Here is a 22,264-nt window from a genome sequence, read left to right as displayed (position 1 = left end):
GCCTACAAATACTTGGGGATGATGCAGTTACAGCACAAGTTTGTTTGTTTGTTTGTTTGTTTTTTAGGAGCATTAGCAACTAAGGCCATATTGCTCCGGGATATGTGGTGGTCATTCCCTGAAGGATTCCTGACCCTTCCGCATCCTCCATATTTGGTGGTGATGGGCTCGAACCCTGGTCTAATCAAGAAGCGTGTGCTATGCACTGCTGCTCCTTCCCACCTGGCTATGGAGGCGCCACACAGCACAAGTAAATTAAGGCCTGCCAGACTGAAAAATACAGTTAAAGCCATAAGCACCTATGCAGTCCCAGTGCTAACATATTCCTTTGGGGTCATAGATTGGACTAACATAGAGCTGGAGGATATCATGAGAAAGACAAGGACAATGATGACCAAGAGCCGCCAAAACCACCTGAAATTTGCCATGGAGAAACTGACAATCGCCCAGGAAGAAGACCGAAGGGGCCTGATAGACCTCATTGAGCAACAAAAGACAGCAATAGTTAACCTGAAGGATTCCAGAAACATACAGCAGCACTCCACCAGGTCATAAGGAAGATAGACAAGCAGTATATCACACTCAACCTAAGCGAGGAGTCCCCCCCCAAACCAGGAGGTACAAATGAAGTTAGAAAGGTGGGCAGAGAAGGCACTCCATGGCAGACACTACAGTGATCTCTATCAAGGTCACAGATAAAATTGCTTCCAGTGCATGGCTCAAGAGCAGGATGCCCTTCCTCCAGACTGAAGGATTCATGCTCGCCATCCAAGACCAGGTAATCAACACCAAGAACTATAGAAAATACATTGCCAAGGAGCCCGAAGTGTTTGATGACACGTGTTGATGAAGCCACCTCATCACTGCAGGATGCAAGGTGATCACCCAGACTGAGTACACTCATAGACACGACCAGGTAGTCAGGATAATATATCAGAAGCTAGCAAGGAAATACCAGTTGATCGAAGAAAGTTTACCGTACTACAAGTACGAACCTCAGGCAGTACTGACCCCAACCCACAAGTTGTACTGGGACCATGCCATAATAATGGATAGGACAATCCTACACAACAGATCGGACATAACCCTTGTGGACAAGAAGGAAAAGGCTACCTATCTGATTGATATAGTGGTACTCAACACTGGCAACCTGCAGAAAACCCATGGGGAAAAAATCAGGAAGTACATGAACCTAAGACAGGTGATCAAAGAGATGTGGCATATGCAACAAGTAACGACCATCCCAATCATCGTGTCAACCACAGGTATGGTGCCAAAGGCCCTACATAACAGCCTAGCAGCAATAGGTCTTCCAGAGAATACCTACAAGGAACTCCAGAAAGTCGCCAGCCTGATGAACACCTGTAGGATAGTCAGAGAGTTTCTCGACCAACAGTAACACCAGACATAACAACAACCATCCTGTGTACTTGATAGCAATACCCGTCACGAGGTGGAACTGCCAATCAGGGAGAAATAATATGTAATAATAATAATAATAACAACAACAACAACAAAAATGATAAGTGCTTAGATATTTTATGTAACGTACTAGACTACCCATCTAGTGTAGTCTTTGCGAAACCTATAGTTTGGAGGATTGAATTGCCAAACAATTCAACCAGCATTCAATTTACCAGAAAACTTGACTTTATTGTTTATTTTAGGATGTTTGTGCTTCTAATCATTTATCTTGATACTATGTGATAGAACATCACTGGATAATAGTCATTAATGATTAATGGAAAGTATGATCAAGACCTTACCAGTAGTAGGAAGCTGCAAGCCTTCCTTGATGGAGAACTCTGATGTTTCTAATGCAAGCTCATCATTCTTCATGCTTATGATGGTAACAGTAATTAATTTCTGGCTACATTGCTGCTGGAAGCAGTGTTTGCATAAAAGGCATAGTGTTTCCCCTTTCCTCTGGGAATGTATGCACAAGATATTGCAAGCAGAAATACATTCACAGCTGCTTTTGGCCATGTAAAAGATTTGTGCATTTATGCTGTACACGCCTTCCAGTAACTCAAGTGGTCTGAGGTTGTCTTGCATGTAGTTTCAGTGCTGCAGTTCACCACTTTTACAATCTTGTGAATCTTTTCATGAACCTTGATTTTCATTCACCTTCACAATTGTTTTATCATTAATGGCATGCTACAACATTTGTATCATGCCTTAAATGATTCAACAACATAGCAAACGATACAAATTTTCCAAGCCATGTGGTGGACTGATGATTTCTCTGTAAACCGTTATGATGTGCTCTTTGCATATGGTTTGCATTTCTTTTTATTTTTTTTATTAAGCAAAATTCATCAAACAGCTTCATTACAAGCAATCTGCTTTAATACAGGAAAATATAATATACTACCCACATAGTGTATTCAAAAAATTCTGTATAAATACTTTACAATTCTGTAACTTAAAAGTTTATTGAGTAAATTTAAACTCTAAGTTTCTACACAATTAGTGGATACAATTTTCTATGTGTAACCATAAGAAAATTTAGATCAGCTGCTCAAAATGCCTCCACCACCTGCTGGCATACACTGGCAGAAGTGCATTTTAATGAGAATGGTGATATATATTTTAGTGCAGGAGTGCCAACCTACTGCATGTCTGCCAGTTATGGTGCGCACGCACGCACGCACGCACGCACGCACGCGCACACACACACACACACACACACACACACACACACACACACACACACACACACACACACACACATCCAAATACGGAGGATGCGGAAAGGTTAAGGAATGACCACCGCATATCCTGGAGCAATATGGCCTTAGTTGCTAATGCTCCTAAAAACCAAACAACAACAACACACACACACACACACAGCACTTTGTGCATGCCACTAACAAGCAATACTCCTGCTAGTCCTGTTTGTTAGTGGCATGCCTCCCAGTGTGAAAATATACAATCGATCTCAAAATTCAGAAATAAAGATAACCACATACAGTTTAAATGCCACTTTCCTTGTCAGAAATTACAACTCAGGTTTCATGTTAGAAACTGGTTGTTTACTTCCTTTTAGCATTATTTTGGTGCAGGTTGGTGCAGATGCCTGCAAGGTCCTTATAACATCATTTCCGTAAAACAAACAATTCTCTGTTATGGATAACCTTTAGTTCTGTGGTTGAAATGACAGTAAAAAGATCGGAAACCTAAAATACTGGAACCTCCCAGCTGAATGAGATTAATTTAAAAGAGGTGTGGATATTAAAATCTAGTTAAAATTAAAATGCATAGAGAGATGTGCACCTTACTCATTGCTTATCATATGGGTTTCACTATATAACCTAATATAACATTACACTCTGTAAATACTGTATAAGCATATATAGTGTTTAATAAATAATAATAAACAATAAATTTTAATAATAAAGTTTAATAATGAATATAATAAATTTTAATTAAATATATAAAGTTTAATAATAAATATAACACTATATAACCTAGCCCAACTTCTTTTTCTGGCATTATAACCCAGGGTGGATGCCTTTTCAATAATGTTTCACCAGTAAGCCCTCCCAGAAGTCAGACTTTTCCAACTTCTTATTCTCATGATCTTTAAGTACTCTTCTACATCATCCATCCATCTTTTCAGCGGTCTTCCCCTTGCCCTCTTGTCATCCATTCTCATAACATGTCCCATCCAGGCAAGTGTCTGGCTCTTCACAAATTGATGATTTCCACACCCTGAAAAAGATTGTAAAGTTCATGGTTCATTCTGATCCTCCAGGATCCATCAACGTCTTGTATGGGCCCAAAAACTTTTCGCAAAATTCTATTCTCGAACACTCGCAACAACTGCTCATCTTTACTTGTTAATGTCCAAGCTTCACAACCATATGTTATAACTGATCTAACTTCCATCTTTGGTCCTTGAGATTGTCACAGACATTCTCTCAGATATGCCAGACAAGCTGTACTTGCTATCTGGGAGTCTAAAACGCTGATGGAACTGATATTCGGGTGACACTCATCAAGTGGACCCAATTTCGGCGAAGTCCGGACGGTCTGTGACAGCCAAATCCTCTGCTTGCACCTTCACGATGGTGGGACTGTTAGTAATCCTGGGTATAACCTCCATGCACAAGTACATGGTGGGTGACCACCCAGGTGTGAACCAAGTAAGCAGGTGTCGAGGTGTGGTGCCCACATCACATGGAGGAACGCCGCCCCTCTATGTTACCAGGCAGTACTAGGTGGTAGATGACTCTCATCAACCGGTGAAATACCACCACTTTGCTTATTGGAGGCTTGAAGTGGTGGAACCCATGTTTAGTCTCTAGAGCTAAGTTCCGGTCAACCCTTCCCTATCTCTTCCATCATGCAGTATGATTGATGACTTTTGAGGTTATGATGAACATCGTGGTGAGATCCAATATTCCTTACATTTCGAGGGTACAGCTCTAAAACGGTGTTCGCAGGCCGGCCGCTAGTTAGTACACCGGACTAAACCTATTGGTAACCCTCTAGGAGGCTTCCGGATTGGCTAGTGTATAATCTTGCTACCTCTACTCAGCCAGATAGTGACTGGAGGGAGTCCGAGTAGTGTGTATGCGGGGAGCATTGTCGAGGCCACGTCATGTCAAGGATCTGGGTATATTCTTACCACGTGTATGCCATATCCAAAAATTTCATTACTTCATGCAGCATGTCCCACCCACTTTTTCTTACTATTGAATACACCATGAATTGTCAAACTAATAGAGCAAGCTTATCTGCGAAAAGATCTAAACCTCCCAAGGACTTCCTAATTCATTTCACAAATATACGTGGTCTCAATTCTAATCTCAACGATGTCCATTTCCACTTGCAGTCTGCCAAACCCCATGTACTTTTTCTGACAGAATCTCAGTTATCAGTTGATTCAACTACTGCTCATCTCAGATGCCCAAATTATTCGCTGTATGATTCCTTTCGCCTCAAAGGTGGTACTTGTGCATATGTCCGTTCTGATATTCCCTGTCAGGGACTTGGCAATTTGGAATCTCCTCTCTTTGATCTTCTCTGGCTTAAAATCTCTCTACCTCATTGTGTCAAATTCATCTGTTGTCTCTACCGTCCTCCCAACTCCACTAATCACTTGGAGCTCTTTGACTTCCTCTCTTTGCAACTTGACTTTCTCCAGTCCAACTTTCCTAACAGTGAGGTAATTTTCCTTGGTGATTTTAATGTTCACAACTCCAGCTGGCTTCCGTTTTCTAGTCACACCGACCCAGCAGGTCGAGATGCAGAGGCTTTTGCAATTACCAATGACCTTGCACAGCTTGTTCATTTACCTACAAGAATACCGGACAATCCTAATCATACAGCCAATACACTTGATATTTTTCTCACAAACAACCCTTCTAAGTACACCTTCAAAATGAGAGGTCCTTTAGGCACTTCAGATCACAACTTGGTGATTGTCTCTTCTCCAATGGAGCCTTTATCTCACGGCTATTCCCAACCTCGTGTGTTTGGCATTACAAGAATGCAAAATGGGATGACCTGCAAGACTTCTTTTCCTTGGTCGGATTACTGTTTCAAAACTTCTGATGTCAACGTTTGCTCAGATTGTGTCAGTGAAATTATTCTTGCAGGAATGGAATCCTTTATCCCACACTCCACTTTAAAATCTCGTCCTTTATCTAAACCTTGGTTTTCCAATAAATGTGCTGAGGCTGTTCAAGAGAAGAATGTTGCATATCGTAATTGGCTTGTTTCTGATTCTTCAGTTTCATTTTCTGCCTACACCAAAGCTCGCAACAATTGTAAAGCAGTTATTAATCAGTCCAAACTAGAGTTTGAACAGGCTAAGAGTAGAAAACTTGCTTCTTGCCCTAATGGTAGCAAAGCATTCTGGTCTCTTGCCAAAGCTATTGGCTGCAACTTTTGCCCATCTCTGCTCCCACCTCTGTCCAAACCAGATGGTTCTTTTGTCACTTCAGCCAAGGATAAAGCTGACCTGCTAGCATCCCATTTTTCTTCCAACTCATGTATTAATGATCTTGGTAAAACACCTCCCACCATTCCCAACACACTCCATTCAATGCCTCCTGTGGTCTTCCATCAAAAGGATGTTAGAAGGATTTTGACGAATCTTGATGCTAAGAAAGCTCCAGGTACCGATGGTATTTCTCCACTTGTTCTCAAAACCTGTGCTCCTGAACTTACTCCTATTCTTTGCCACCTTTTTACACTTTCTTATTCCAAAGGTGTTTTTCCTTCTGCTTGGAAATTTGCTCATATCCAGCCAGTTCATAAAAAGGGTGACAAATCCCTCCCATCTAATTATCGTCCCATTGCAATTACTTCTACTCTTTCTAAAGTAATGGAGAAATCAATTAACCGCCACCTAGAAAACTTCCATCTGATCAACGATCGCCAGTATGGATTCCGTCAGTGTCGATCCACTGGTGATATTCTGGCTTATGTTACCCATTTATGGACTGATTTAATTGAAAGGTTCGGTGAAACACAAGTAGTTGCTCTTGACATCTCAAAGGCTTTCGATCATGTTTGGCATAAAGGTCTTCTAAACAAGCTACCATCTTATGGTTTGCCAACTGTTTTTAGTAATTGGTTATCCAGTTTTCTCTCTGATTGCTCACTGAGGGTGATGGTAGATGGCTCTCTGTCTTCTAACTTCTCCACTAATGCCGGTGTCCCCCAAGGTTCAATTCTTTCCCCCACTCTTTTCCTCTTGTATATTAATATCCTTCTTCCATTGACTGGACATCCTATCCATAGTTTTTGCCAATGACAGCACATTGCATTCCACTTTCCATTTTGAGAAACCTTGTCCTGCTCAATCAGCTCCAACTTCTCGAAAATCTGCTACCAATTCATTAAATGCCAATCTTCAGGTAATTCTCCAAAGGGGCAAAGACAACTTAGTAGATTTCAACCCTTCTAAAACTCAGTCTTGTCTTATATCTTGCAAAAAAGATTCTTCTGCTCCTATGCTTATCTTTAGTGACACTCCGATTTCTAGGCAAAATGATATATGTCTTTTGGGGATTACCCTTACTTCTAATCTCTCTTGGCACAAGCACATTACAAATATTGCTTCCTCTGCATCTAAAAAACTTGGTTTTCTCTTTCGCTGTCGGCGTTACTTTACTTCCAAACAGCTGCTCACTCTGTATAAATCGCAAATCCTCCCCTGTCATGGAATATTGTGCCCACATCTGGGGTGGTGCCCCCAAACCTCTCTCAGGCTTCTTGATTCCATTCAGAAGAGGGCAGTTAGGTTAATTAATGATTCATATCTAACAGAGTCTCTCCACTCGCTGTCTCATAGACATACTGTTTCTGCTGCATGCCTCTTCTACAGATACTTACATGGGCACTGTTCTTCTAAATTGGCTTCTATAATTCCCGCTCTCTCTTTCAAAACAGTCCAAACACGTGCCGCCACCAGCCAACATCCATTTACTGTCCAATTTCAAACTCACAGAACCAACTTTTCATCTTCCTCATTTATTCATTCAACTGCCGTTTTCTGGAACAACCTTCCTTCATACGTATTTTCTGAAAATTACAGTCTAAAGAAGTTCAAGTCTAATGTCAACAAATACCTTCTTTCGTCTTCTCAATCCCCAATCCAAGCACGGTACTGAGTACTATAGGTTCTAATACCTCTCGTGTTTGGGGTTTACATAAAAAAAAAAAAAAAAAACTTTGTATATTCTTAATTTTAAATGTCTGTTCAGTACTCTGGACTTCATTAGTTTTTCATTTGCATAGAAGCATCTGTTTCCACTCAGGATACAGGACTTAATTTCATTAGTAATAGAGTTGGCTGGTTTATCTGCCAACTTAGATAGGCGAAATTTTGAACATACTCAAATCAGAAGCTACTGGTTCTTAAATTTTCCGTGTTATTTACCGTTTTCTGGACTTCCATATATTTTATCTTCACTTCATTTATCCATCCTAAATCCTCTTTTTTGTGCTTCACTATCCAGCCTGGCCACTGTTTTTGCCAGTGCTCCTTTAGTCCTACTGATAATAGCCACATAATCAGTATATGCACAGACCTGCTCTGGCTTTGTGCCTATGTGTCCAGCCACTTTTAATTTTCTGACAGCTACTTCTAAAACCAAGTTAAATAACCGAGTAGAGAGTGTATCGCCCTGGTGTTAGACAGGGCGATGCACTCTCCCTGTTGTTAGACAGGGCTTTAATAGCTTAGACAGGTTTTAATGTCAAAGGGAATTGTCAACTCATTGTCAATTCTCACCCCTGCTTTAGAGCCAGCCAGGGTTGCTTTTATGAGCCTAACAATCTTTGTGGGTATGCCCAGGAGAAGGAGATCATTTATCATTTCTTCCTCTCTGTTGAGTGAATCAAAAGCTTGTTTGAAATCTACGTATAGATTAAATAAGTGTATATTATACTCAAATGCTTTTTCCTGTATCTGCCTCAAGATGAAAATCTGGTCAGTTGTTGAGCAATTGGGTCTGAAACCACACTGATATTTTCCAATGATTTTTCTCTGAATATGCTGCCAGTCTGTTATAAATTACTCCTGACAAAACCTTGTAAGTAACGCTCAGCAGTGTAATACCTGTAGTAAGAGCAAAGCAGTTTATCACCCTTCTTGTGAATCAATCGGCTGTATGATTCCAAGTGTCCATTCATCCGGGATTTTTTCCTCAGATCATATTAATAGTATCAGATTATGTATTCTTCTCTATAGTGTCACTCCACTATTCTTGAGAAACTCTGCAGTTATTCCATCAGCTCCTGGTGCTTTTAAGTTCTTTAAGCACTTAATAACATTTAGAATTTCTTCGAAGCTAGGGTCTTCAATGCATGGTTTTACCTATATAGAACAATAGCTGTTTTGTTTCAGTCTTACATCCTGTAAAAATGCTCTCAAAATACTCTTTTCACCATTTCAGATTTAATAGTGATTTCACTATATGAAATCACTGTTAAATGGATTGCCACAGCTGGGATACGTAGAAAGAAAAAGAGAGAGAAGCTTTGGGAAGGAAGGTCAATGAAATGGTGGAACATTACTTTTTACTTTCCATCTTGTTGTAATGTTCCACCATTTCATTGACCTTCCTTCTCAAAGCTTCTCTCTCTCTCTCTCTCTCTCTCTCTCTCTCTCTCTCTCTTTTTCTTTCTACATATCCTAGCTGCGGCAATCCATTTAACAGTGATTTCATATAGTGAAATCCATGTGACTAGCATTGAGTAAGGTGCACTCTCCTCTTTGTAATTTGATTTTAACCAGTTTTTAATATCCACACCTCTTTTTAATTAATCTTAATCATTAACACAAGTAGTAGAGAGGTAAGTTCTGGTATTTTTGGTTTCTGATCTTTTATTGATGAAAAATTGATTAAACCATATCAGTTTTGTTATATGAGCATAAAATTGTTTTCATTTTTATATATTTCAAGGCACTTAGCATAAAATTCTTTTATATACTTAGGCAAAATTTTAGCTGGCGCTAGAAGTGGCCCCTCAATGTGGGCACCTGTACGTAGTGAGGGGACTGCACAGCTATGCTGCTGTTCCAGATTAGTGTCACTGGGATCCAACACCTACAGCATAGGTTCCAGGCTAATACCATAGGAATCTGGCATCTTTGTCATGCACTGCGAGCAGTGGAAACTTGGAAAGGAGGTATCCTGGTGGTTGAAGGGGGCCCTGCTTCAACAAAATTGGTGGTCCTCAATGGCTCTGCTGGGATCAGTTGGCTAGTGGTTTTGCCTGCAAAGGTCAGCTGCATCAATGCCATGCCCCCACCCTCGTGGTCTGAGGGACAGGATTCAGGTTTGCAACAGTGCAGGTATAGTGTCTGGGTAGTTCTGGCATCCCACTCCTGTGTGCATTTATTACTTGCTAGGTAGTAGGTATCCCATTTAGGCTCCATGTGGTGGGTAGCATGGGCATTGAACCAAACTAAAAAAACTCCACTAATAACATTAGTCCACGAAGATCAGTGTCCATTGATGACCACTCTTGAACATAATGCAATATCCTCTGGACTTCAACTTTAACATTAGTCCACGAAGATCAGTGTCCATTGATGACTACTCTTGAACATAATGCAATATCCTCTGGACTTCAACTTTGCCGAATAAATTTTATATTACAGCTCTAAGCCGTGCAGGGACTTTCTAGCAACTAAACAACAGGAGGGAATATTGCAAATTATGGTGTGGCCATCTCGGTCGCCTGATTTAAACCCAGTACAGCTTTTATGTGATCATCTAGACCAGTGCTACTCAAAATGTGGTCCGTAAACTGTTTGTTACCAGTCTGTGATGGTAACAAAGAGTTCATTGCGGACGTTACTTGTTTGCAAAAGTACTGTTTTACAGAAGTACTGGTCTGTGATGGATTGGAAATAAAAGGAACTAGTCCTTCACCATAGATAGTTTGAGAAGCACTGACCTAGACCATCAAGTCCGTGAAGTCTACCCCTCTTCACAAAATTTATTGGGAACCTTGAAGATCACTTAGAATAACGTTGGTCAAGGCACTATTATATAATATTAATCGCCATAATGCCATGTCTATGTAAGGAAGTAATAAAACCTTGTGGAGGATATTTTAATTAAAAATCAGTGTAGTTAATATTAATAATTTCAATATTTTTTTTGCTGTAAAGTTTTAAAAGTTTAATAAAAATTCAAAAAATACAGGTAGTTCTCGAATTTACGAATTAATTCGTTCCTAGCGCATGCTTGTAAAGCGAAAACTCATAAAGTGGGAATTTTTTTTCCCATAGACATAAGGTTAAAAATAGGGGTTACGTTCTCAACAATGAAATTAGTTAGCTAATTAGTTTATGTTTAAACAATGATTGATTTATCCAAAGAAATGAAAATGTAGCCTGTAAAATCAAGCAAATTATAATAATAGAGAAATTATTTATGACTTGCAAATGTTAAAGAATGTTTATTCTTCATCACCATCATCATCGACTAAATGCACACTCATTGATCACCCATTATTGGCTCGGTACTCGTTGGTTTGTTGCACAAGGAGTCGTCGTCTTCAGAAATGCTTCAAGAGGCATTTATTTCCAAGATAATCTTCTCTTTTAATTATAAATTTCACGATTGCATGCATAAGCATTTTTTAACGGAACTCACAAATTGCAACTAACACGATTCGCTTGGAGTAACAAGTTTACAAATCTTTAAAAAAAAGGAAGGAAGACAAGATTCTGAAAATTTATTTATGTTTTTATACGATTGAAGATTTGAGTAAAGGGGAAACACATTTCACCATAATAACGCAAAAAAACACAATTACAGCTATCAGTATTTTCGCAAATGCAAGAAGATCAAGTTTACTACCCGTTTATAATTGCTTACTTCCCAGTAAACTGGAAAGTGCAAATTGTTTTTATTGTTTTATGGTCGTGACCTCCAGAAATGTGCTTTAGAAAAATATCACAAAGGCATTTTAAAATTGATTCTTATAACGGAACATATGATAACGATGATGCATTTTAATGATTTGAATTGGTAATTAATACAATTTACAAACCACGCTCATGACCTTTTATATGGCCTTAAGGTCACGCTCGTGACCTTAAAAATGACATTTTAACGAAAATTTCAACTTCCGAGATCTTGAAATGAATTACCAAAAAACAATGTGTTATTGGGTTCACATTACGATATTTTAACAATACGATGGTGTCTCTGGAACTGATTAATATCATAATGCGGGGTACACTGTATTGTATAGCTACGCACGTGGTTTGGAATGTGGTATTTGTGAATGTTTTACATTCTTTTTTTGCAATTAATGTTCATATTTTCGATTTTGTTGATACTTGATACTTGGGGGGGAAAAAACCTCGTAAACCCAAGAACTTGCAAAGTGAGAACTGCCTATACTTTGTAATGTGTTGTTTTGTTATATTGCAATGTCTCATATTCTGCTGTCATCTTGTTTTGTGATTTTTTTTTTTTTTTTTTATGGTACACTTTGTTTATCCTGGTTTTGGCGATTTATAGCCCTAGTTGCTAATGTGCCAATAAAACCCAAGAACCAACCAACCTTTGTTTATCACAAAACAATTGGAACAGCCAGCATATTTGACAGCCAACAGATTTTTAACTGCACTAATATTACATTAGCATTGTCTTTAAAAGATAGATAGTGCTATGGCATCCAGTTTAAGATGTAGGAGATTGTTATATTGCAAGTACTAAGATAATTGCAATATTCACTGTAATTATACACCTCAATACCAGTGGACAGAATTGTCATTGCTTTTACAAATTATGTCACTTTGTTTCCTATAACTTAATGTAATATATCACAAAATTTATGTAATTGGTTTTTCATATATTGCCAGGTTCAAAATTCTGTTGATTCTTTGATATATGGCAAACTCTATATTAAATCAAATAATGAAATTTCCCTTTTTTTCTCTAAAGTTCAACAAAAATATATATGTAGCTGAAACCTGTTAAAATGTGATTCTTTAGAGCACGATTCTGCTTGGAACAGCTTCCATTTTTCGTCACTTGAAATGTGTTTTTAGTCACTGAAGATCAACATTTTGGATTCTTTGTGAATACATGCCGATATTTTCAGTTTAAAGTGAATCTGTGATGTGCCTTATCCTTTGATTTCCATAAGAACAATAATAAACGACTTGTAATATAAAGTATTTGAACATACCGTATTTCCTCATGTATAAGATGCACCTTAATTTTGGGGCCCGAAATTTGAAAAAAAAAAAAAAAATGTATTACGTAAAGTTATTGAACTCAAGTTTTATTCATCATAAAATTCATACAACTCATCACTGTCAAAACTCCCATCCATTAGCTTGTCCTGATCTGTGTCTGATGACGAATCACTGTCTTCATATATTGCCTCGTCCTCAGTTCCATCTATGGCATTTGAAATGCCACACTTCTTAAATGACTTGACAACGATCTCAATCTTGATATTATCCCAGGATCTTTTCACCTAGGTACAAACTTCTCCTATAGTTAGTTTCTTCACTCTTCCTGCTGGTGTCAAATTGTCCCCAGAAGACTTCATCCATTGGTTCCATTCGTCTCTCATGTCAGCTTTGAAGGGTTTGTTAATGCTGACATCAAGTGGTTGGAGCTGGGATGTCAAGGTATGACGGCAAGTTTTGTTTTTTGCTCTGCAGCAATCTTCTTTGTATTTTTTGTTATGTGTGCCCTGAACTGATCAAGCACCAATAGGGCAGGTTTGCGTAAGAGCCCACCTGTTCTCCTGCTCCAAACTTTCTCAAACCAGATCTTCATCCCATCCTGATCCATCCAACCCTTGTCATGAAAGTGGACAATCACTCCTCGAGGAATGTCTTCTTTTGGCATTGTTTTGTGTTTGAAAATCAGCATAGGAGGCAGCTTGGTTCCGTCGGCACAACAAGCTAGAACAACTGTATAATGGCTCTTTTCTTGTCTACTTATCTTCACAGTTACAGTTTTCACCCCCTTCTTATCAACAGTTCTGTTACTTGGGACATCAAATTGAAGGGGGACTTTGTCCATATTTGCAACTTAACCCAAGCACGGTACTAAGTACTATAGATTCTAATACCTCTCGTGTTTGGGGTTCACATAAAAAAAAAAAAAAAAAATCTGTCCCAACTCAAACTGATGTGTCTTCCGACATTGAATGACAAAACAATGAAATTCAAGGACCTTCTGCTCATAGCTTTCAGGCATCTTTTGGGCAAGTCTGGTGCGTGTACGCATGCTTAGTCCATTCCGTTTCATGAACCTGAAACACCAATTGTGTCCTCCTTTGAAATCAGTAACTTCTTTTTCATCAGCAATTCTTCTTGCCTCATGCTGAACCATCTTTGTGGACACAGGAATTCCAATTGCCCTTTGCTCCTCAATCTATATCTTCAATTCCCCCTCTAAATTAGGCCATTTTGCTGGCTTGCCTCTAATGGCCTTCTTTTGCCGTGCCGTTTTCAGTAGGGTTTCTTCTTCCCGTAGCCAGTGTCGGATTGTTTTCTCAGGTGGAGGAGGACCAAACTTACGTTCAGCAGCACGATTTCCATTCACTTTTGGAAACTGGATCATTTTTAACTTTAATTCAGCACTGTACGAAAATCTTTTCTGAGCCATTTCTGGGGGCAGAACGTGGCAAAACGTAACCTAATATACTGGTAACAAGTGCGAAACAATGAGTGCAAAGACAACAAGCGTGAAAAAGCGGGAAATGCAAGTAAAAAAAAAATCTACGACCACTGTATAAGACGCACCCAGTTTTTAGACCCCAAATTTTTCGAAAAAAGGTGCGTCTTATACATGGAGAAATACAGTATATTTTTTAAAAAAGTTCACTGGATGCACATAAAATCACAGAAGTAATTTGCATACAAGACATAATCCTTTTGTTGTTTCATGCCTGTAGTAATCTGCTTGATTTGTATTTCAAATGAACGAACTGACAAGCTGTCTTGTTTTACTTAATGCGCTTATACATAATAGGCTATTCACTTGAGCAACAATTCAAGCATTTTGGTACCACAAATATTTTGTTGTAGCATTGCATCTGTCAATATTTATGTGTCAATTGCCAACTGTCAATATTTATGTGTCAATTGCCAACTGTCAATTTTTCTTGTTTCTCAAATTGTAAGTTTAAAATTTAAATAATAATTTTTAAATAATTTTTAAAATATAAATTTAAAGTAATGTCTGAAACTTAAAAAAACACAGAATAAGTTTATTATAGAAGAAAAACTTGCTGGTCATGATAGAATCATGTCTGGAGTCCAGCAGACTCAAGTGGCTAGAGACCTTGGAGTGAATGAATCTACAGTGCATGGATAGAAGAAAGAGGAGAAACTTCGTGATGCAGCCAAGTTTATGGAAACAAGCGATGGACTGCGATGAAAACACTTGTGGAAACCTCAAGACGAACAATTGGATAAAGCTGTGTTTCAGTGGTTTGTTCAAGAATGATCTGAAGCCACACCCTCTATCTGTACCCCCAACTGCGGCTCAACTAAAAAATTCCGCAACGATCATCACAGAAATGAGTCCACAGCAATCATTGCAAATAATGGATGGCTAACATGTTTTAAAAAAACGGCTTAGAATAACCAAAATGTCTATATCAGGTGAGATACGTTCAGCCAATGATGAAGCTGCATGCTCTTTACCCTGCTTTACCCTACTTCTTACCCTTCCCAGCTTCAGAAAATAATTTAAGATGGTGGCTATACTGCAGAACAGGTATATAATTGATGAGACTGAACTTTGTTATAAAATGTTACCCAATGCCACTTTGGCCTGTGCTCAAAGAACGCATGGCTTCAAGTAAATGAAAGACAGAGTGACCGTACTTTTCTGTGTAAACCAAACAGGAAATCACAAACTGAAGCACTTTGCATAGGAAAGTTTAAATCACCATGGTGCTTCCATCATGTGAACATGACCTATATGCCATTTGCCTATGACTTTAGCAAAAATGCATGGATGACTTCCAGCATTTTTGAAAACTGATTTCATAAGCAATTTTTATCTGATGTACCTAAACACTTAGGGCAACAGGGGCTCGACACCAAAGTTCTCTTGCTGCTGGATAGCTGCCTCACCATCCTCCTGCTGATAACCTAATAAGCAGACATGGTAAAATCCTAGTGAGCTACTTACTAAAAAAACACCACATCAAAGATACAGCCTCTGGATCAAGGGATTATATCAACTGTATTGAACTTCCGCAATACAGCGAATAATTACTAGTGAGGATACTGATACTTCATTTTTAAAGAAGCTGAACTTAAAGGAAGTTTTTTACATTGGTGGCGAAGCCTGGAAAACTGTGACAAAAAGGTGTATTTCAAAATATTGGAGAAACATATTGCAAGTCTGATCCTGGATAACTCCCAAGTAGCCAGTGACAGTGATGAAGAGAATGACTTTGAGGTCTTTTTTGAGGAAGATATCACTACTGCTGACCAGTTCTTGGATAGGTACACTAATGAATGCCCGAAAGATGTGGCCAATGCCGAGTGAGTACTGGACAGTTCATTGATAGAAAAAGAGGGAGCCCAGTAGAATGTTGGGTAAATGAGGACAACTGTCCTACCTATGAGCACATGATTGACTTGAAAATAATCTAAAACATTGCTGGCAAAAGTCACGATCCAGATGCAACTGAAGACGAAGAGCCAGGGCTACTGCCCAAGATTGCAGAGGCACCCGCTGGTTTGTAAACTGGACTTAAATTTCTCAAAACAGAAAAGGTAGATTCCCTTTCAGTTTTACAGTTAAAATGGCTTATTGAAATTGTTAAAAACAAAGAGATGCAATGAAACGGTCAACCCTTGATACAGTTTTTTTTAAAAAAATGAGACTTGAAAGTGACAGCTTAAATGTACAGAAGTTTGTTCGCTAATGTCTGCTTAGTACTCGACAGAACACGGAGTGTATTATGTTTTCCTTTTTATCCTGAATTTTTGACTGTTTGTTAATTTCAAAACATGAACATAACAACATGATTATTGATTTTTTAAATACTTTATTGTAGAGTGCATCAATAAAAGATTGAAACAATGCAATTGCATATTATTTTCATTATTATTCTTTGTGTGATTTTTCTTAGACGTAGTATTGCAATTATTGTGGAAAAAAAAGAGAAGCAAAATTGATAGTATGTATGAAGTTTGAATGCCGAAAAATGGCTAGAATTTTTTAGCACGATCCTGCTTACATCGCGATGTAATTCTTTGGACCCCAAGCATTGTGTTATAATGGGATTCACTTGTATGTGTGTGTATACATGCACGCACACACACACAGTCAAACTTCGTTATAACAGCCCCAGGGGCTCACATCTGGTGAGTATGGGCTTGGCACATCCATGGTCTTGAGCTGGATATCATCATTCTTTTCTTTCTTGTTGATTCCCTTCTACTTCTTACTCTCTCTCTCTCTCTCTCTCACTCAGGGTAAAAACTGCAGCCATTATCAACCCACTGCAGGATGGAAGCCTCCTCAACAATTCATGCTGAGGGAAATGGACCATAATCTGCCACGCTGGTCCAGTGCGGGTTGGCAGATCGATTGTATTTAGCAGTCAGGGGCTTGAACCCCGGTCTACTCAAAGAGCATGTGCTACTGCACTCCCGCTCCTGACCACTGGGCTAACAGGGTAACTCGGGAATTTTTTTTTGCTTCATGACCCAATTTCAACTTGTGTTGATATCACTTTCAAACTTAATAGTATATAATGATTAAACTTATCTCACAAAATAACTAGCTAGATCTGGAAACTTAGGAACTCTAAAAAAGTACTTAAGCCAAGTTTATTCCCATTTAGAAACACTTTCTAATGTTATTTACAACTGCAATGAAACTTTAGGCTTCAACTTAATATTTGGTAGGTTTCAATATCTCACTCCAAAGAACCCTATCTATTCCCTAATTTTCTACGCTCCTGAATGCTCCTTCTGCTGCTAGCCACAGCTATCAGCTGCTTTTTTTTTTTTATGTTGCTACAAAACATTTGGAATTATGTTATGATCACATGTGTAATGATCCTCCTGGCTAGTAGCTGCCATTTTATCTCTCAGCTAAACGAAACCCATGCCATGGATTAAATACAGATTTTTCTTTTTATCAAAGCGAACCAGTTTTAAAAGAGTGTTTTTGTAAAATGTGTGATAGACTATGAATTTTGGAATTATATTGTATCACCAGGTAGATGCTATCGAGGCAGTGTTAGGTGGGTTGGAAAACTGCTAGCTTGGGGGGATACAAGGACTAATAGATTAACAGAGTTTAGTAATCTATTATGATGAGAATTTCATAAACAAATTGTTCAAAAGCTATAACTTTTGATCAATTTGACTGTTATTGTAATAACAGTATATCTGATTTCAGAACACTATTCACGATGTCCATATATTTTAATGATACATTTATACAATATAATTTAATCTCTGGTATAGGTATTTGAACAATTAAAATCTTTTCATTATAAGTCAACAGGACCATATAGTGTTTGCTGTTTTAAAAGTCATAATTTATTCACTTATTCATATTTAAAAAAAATTAGTTCTTTTAGGTTTATCATTTACTGAACTACATGTGAATTTAGTTTTTAATTTTGATTGTTTACGTTTTTTCCCCCTTATATGTTTTTTTAAAAATAATTTTAAGATGGTACTTTTACATTTTATTTTTAGTTCTTTTTTTTTTTTTCTGTATAGTCTATTCAGTATGAGTTTACTTAAATATGAAATATAATTAATATTAAATTTTATTCCCCCCTTTTCAGAAAACTTCGCTTGATTCATTTTCTCGTGTAGTAATTGGCAGCAAGGTAGAACCTCCAGTCCATGTCTTGGTAATATAATTTTTTCTTAATATTTTATCATAAAAAAATAAAATAATAATAATTAAAAAAAAATTATATATACACTGTATATAAATGGGTATTCAATGTAACTCTATAAAGGTAATGTTTAAAGAGTTACATATGAAAAAAGGTATACAGTTGATGAAATGGTTTCAGTGAATGCAAATTAATAAATAGGTATGAGAGATGCACCTAAAAATGCAAAGCAGCATTAAAGGATGCAAGAGTAAATATAAGTTGTATTAATATATTGAATTAAATATGCATAAATGGATGTGATAGTTATACAAAGTGCCAGTAACTAGCAGGGTGAGGAAAGTAGAAAAAAAAGTGTAGTGGATTTATGAAAGGTGAAAGAATGTTAAAATCCTAGAGGTTATGATAAATTAAGAAAAATTATGGGCTGAATTACCAAGCCAATATAAAGTGGGGGAACTGTAAAGGAAAATTAGTACATCAAAATAATAATATAATGCAAATAAAATGGAAATAAAAATTAAAACGAGAATGTTATAGCTGTCATCAGATATGGGGGGAACATATTTAGAAAATGGTCGAATATAGATAATGCAAATATGCATGATCTGATGTCAGCAGAAATAATTATTGATACATGATCAGGTATTTCATCAGGGGACTACACCTGACCATGTATCAGGAACTTTCCATGTATCAATAATTATTTCTGCTGACATCAGATCATGCATGATCTGATGTCAGCAGCATTACCTATATTCGACCATTTTCTAAATATGTACCCCCCCCATATCTGATGAGAGCTATAACATTTTTATTTTTATTTGCATTTTATTTGCATTATATTATTATTTTGATGTACTAATTTTCCTTTACAGTTCGTTCCCCCACTTTATATTGTCTTCATAATTCAGCCCATAATTTTTTCTTAATTTATCATAACCTCTAGGATTTTAACATTCTTTCACCTTTCATAAATCTACTATACTTCTTTTTCTACTTTCCTAACCTGCTGGTTGCTGGCACTTTGTATAACTATCACATCCATTTATGCATATTTAATTCAATATATTAATACAACTTATTTTTAATACAACTTACACACACACACACACACACACACACACACACACACACACACACACACACACACACACACACCTTATGGTCATCTTAGTATAGCCCTACCACCATGAGAATGAACTCAAAAGTATTTAAGAAGTGGAGGGATTAGTGAATACATATATATATATATATATATATATATACATTACACCAATATCGAAATGAGATACTTTATAGATTATTTTGTTATATTTTTGTTTAAAATTAAAATTAATCTAAAAACCAAAGTGCTCTCATCATCCCTCTGCTTCTAAAATAGACTGTATCTGGTAAAGTAAAGTAAAGTGTATTAGTGTCTAACGGCACCAGGGGTTCCCCCCCATCTCTGCATTGCTTTCATTGTCGTGTGAAACAGAACACTGTTGAGGCCAGAGATTTAAAAGTGCATGGGTAATGTATATATATATATATATATATATATATATATATATATTTTTTTTTTTTATTTATTTATTTTTTTTTTTAATGTAAACCCCATACCGACCGGGCTAGCCGGGTGGGTAAAGTGCCTGCCTGGCAACCCAAAGGTCGCGGGTTTGAATCCCACCTCGGGCTTGGATCAGAGCACTACAAAAACCTTGGGAGATGCATTATGGCCACAGAAGCCGATGCGCCAACAGCTACCAAAAAAAAAAAAATGTAAACCCCAAACACAACAGGTATTAGAACCTATAGTACTTAGTATTTTGCTTGGGTTGAAGGTTGAGAAGATGAAAGAAGATATTTGTTGACATTGGACTTGAACTTCTGTAGACTGTAATTTTCAAGAAATATGTATGAAGGAAGGTTTTTCCAGAAAACGGCAGTTGGATGAATAAACGAGGAAGATGAAAAGTTAGTTCTGTGAGTTTGAAGTTGGACAGTAAATGGATGTTGGATGGTGGCAGCACGTGTTTGGACTGTTTTGAGAGAGAGAGAGAGGGAATTATAGAAGCCAATTCAGAAGAACAGTGCCCATGGAAGTATCTGTAGAAGAGGCATGCAGCAGAAACAGTACGTTTATGAGACAGCGAGTGGAGAGACTCTGTTAGAGATGAATCATTAATTAACCTAGCTGCCCTCTTCTGAATGGAATCAAGAAGCCTGAGAGAGGTTTTGGGGGCACCACTCCAGATGTGGGAACAATATTCCGTGGCAAGGCTGATTTGCGATTTATACAGAGTGAGCAGCTGTTTGGAAGATAAGTAACGCAGAGAGCGAAAGAGAAAACCAAGTTTTTTAGATGCAGAGGAAGCAATATTTGTGATGTGCTTGTGCCAAGAGAGATTAGAAGTCAGGGTAATCCCCAAAAGAGATATATCATTTTGCCTAGAAATCGGAGTGTCACTAAAGATAAGCATAGGAGCAGAAGAATCATTTTTGCAAGATATAAGACAAGACTGAGTTTTAGAAGGGTTGAAATCTACTAAGTTGTCTTTGCCCCTCTGGAGAATTACTTGAAGATTGGCATTTAATGAATTGGTAGCAGATTTTTGAGAAGTTGAAGCTGATCGAGCAGGATGAGGTTTCTCAAAATGGAAAGTTGAATGCAATGTGCTATCATCGGCAAAACTATGGATAGGATTTCCAGTCAGTGGAAGAAGGTCATTAATATACAAGAGGAAAAGAGTGGGGGGAAAGAACTGAACCTTGGGGGACACCGGCATTAGTGTAGAAGTTAGAAGACAGAGCCATCTACCATCACCCTCAGTGAGTGATCAGAGAGAAAACTGGATAACCAATTACTAAAAACGTTGGCAAACCATAAGATGGAAGCTTGTTTAGAAGACATTTATGCCAAACACGATCGAAAGCCTTTGAGATGTCAAGAGCAACTACTTGTGTTTCACCGAACCTTTCCATTGAATTAATCCATAAATGGGTAACATAAGCCAGAATATTACCAGTGGATTGACATTGACGGTATCCATACTGGCGATCGTTGATCAGACGGAAGGTTTCTAGGTAGTTTAAGAGTTGGCAGTTAATTGATTTCTCCATTACTTTAGAAAGAGTAGAAGTAATTGCCATAGGGCGATAATTGGATGGGAGGGATTTGTCACCCTTTTTAGGAACTGGCTGGATATGAGCAGATTTCCAAGCAGAAGGAAAAACACCTTTGGAATAAGAAAGTGAAAAAAGGCAGCAAGGAATAGGAGTAAGTTCAGGAGCACAGGTTTTGAGAACAAGTGGAGAAATAGTATCAGGACCTGGAGCTTTCTTAGCATCAAGATTCGTCAAAATCCTTCTGACATCCTTTTGACGGAAGACCACAGGAGGCATTGAATGGAGTGTGTTGGGAATGGTGGGAGGTATTTTACCAAGATCATTAATACATGAGTTGGACGAAAAATGGGATGCTAGCAGGTCAGCTTTATCCTTGGCTGAAGTGACAACAGAACCATCTGGTTTGGACAAAGGTGGGAGCAGAGATGGGCAAAATTTGCGGCCAATAGCTTTGGCAAGAGACCAGAATGCTCAGCTACCGTTAGGGCAAGAAGCAAGTTTTCTACTCTTAGCCTGTTAAAACTCTAGTTTGGACTGATTAATAACTGCTTTACGATTGTTGCGAGCTTTGGTATAGGCAGAAAATGAAACTGGACAATTAGAAACAAGGCAATTACTATAATGCAACATTGTTTTCTTGAACAGCCTTAGCACCTTTATCTAAACCAAGGTTTAGATAAGGGACGAGATTTTAAAGTGGAGTGTGGGATAAACGATTCCATTCCTGCAAGAATAATTTCACTGACGCGATCTGAGCAAACGTTGACATCAGAAGTTTTGAAACAGTAATCCGACCAAGGAAAAAGTGGTATGA

General features: G+C 37.9%; 1 protein-coding gene across 2 annotated transcripts in view; it reads left to right on the top strand.

The window, feature by feature from the left end:
- Positions 1-22,264, top strand: part of l(3)80Fj (lethal (3) 80Fj) — a 694,407-nt gene that overhangs the window by 77,727 nt on the left and 594,416 nt on the right. For both annotated transcript variants that reach the window (XM_090387924.1, XM_090387932.1), the window contains exon 7: positions 18,283-18,351. In XM_090387924.1, coding sequence (XP_090244050.1) covers positions 18,283-18,351 — 69 coding nt within the window. The remainder of the gene's footprint in view (positions 1-18,282; positions 18,352-22,264) is intronic.

The sequence above is a fragment of the Mastigoproctus giganteus genome, chromosome 2, assembly GCF_048544385.1.
Source record: "Mastigoproctus giganteus isolate SK-2022 chromosome 2, ASM4854438v1, whole genome shotgun sequence".
NCBI lineage: Eukaryota > Metazoa > Arthropoda > Arachnida > Uropygi > Thelyphonidae > Mastigoproctus > Mastigoproctus giganteus.
The sequence above is the reverse complement of the archived record's forward strand: the minus strand, read 5'-3'. Positions and strand labels throughout refer to the sequence as shown.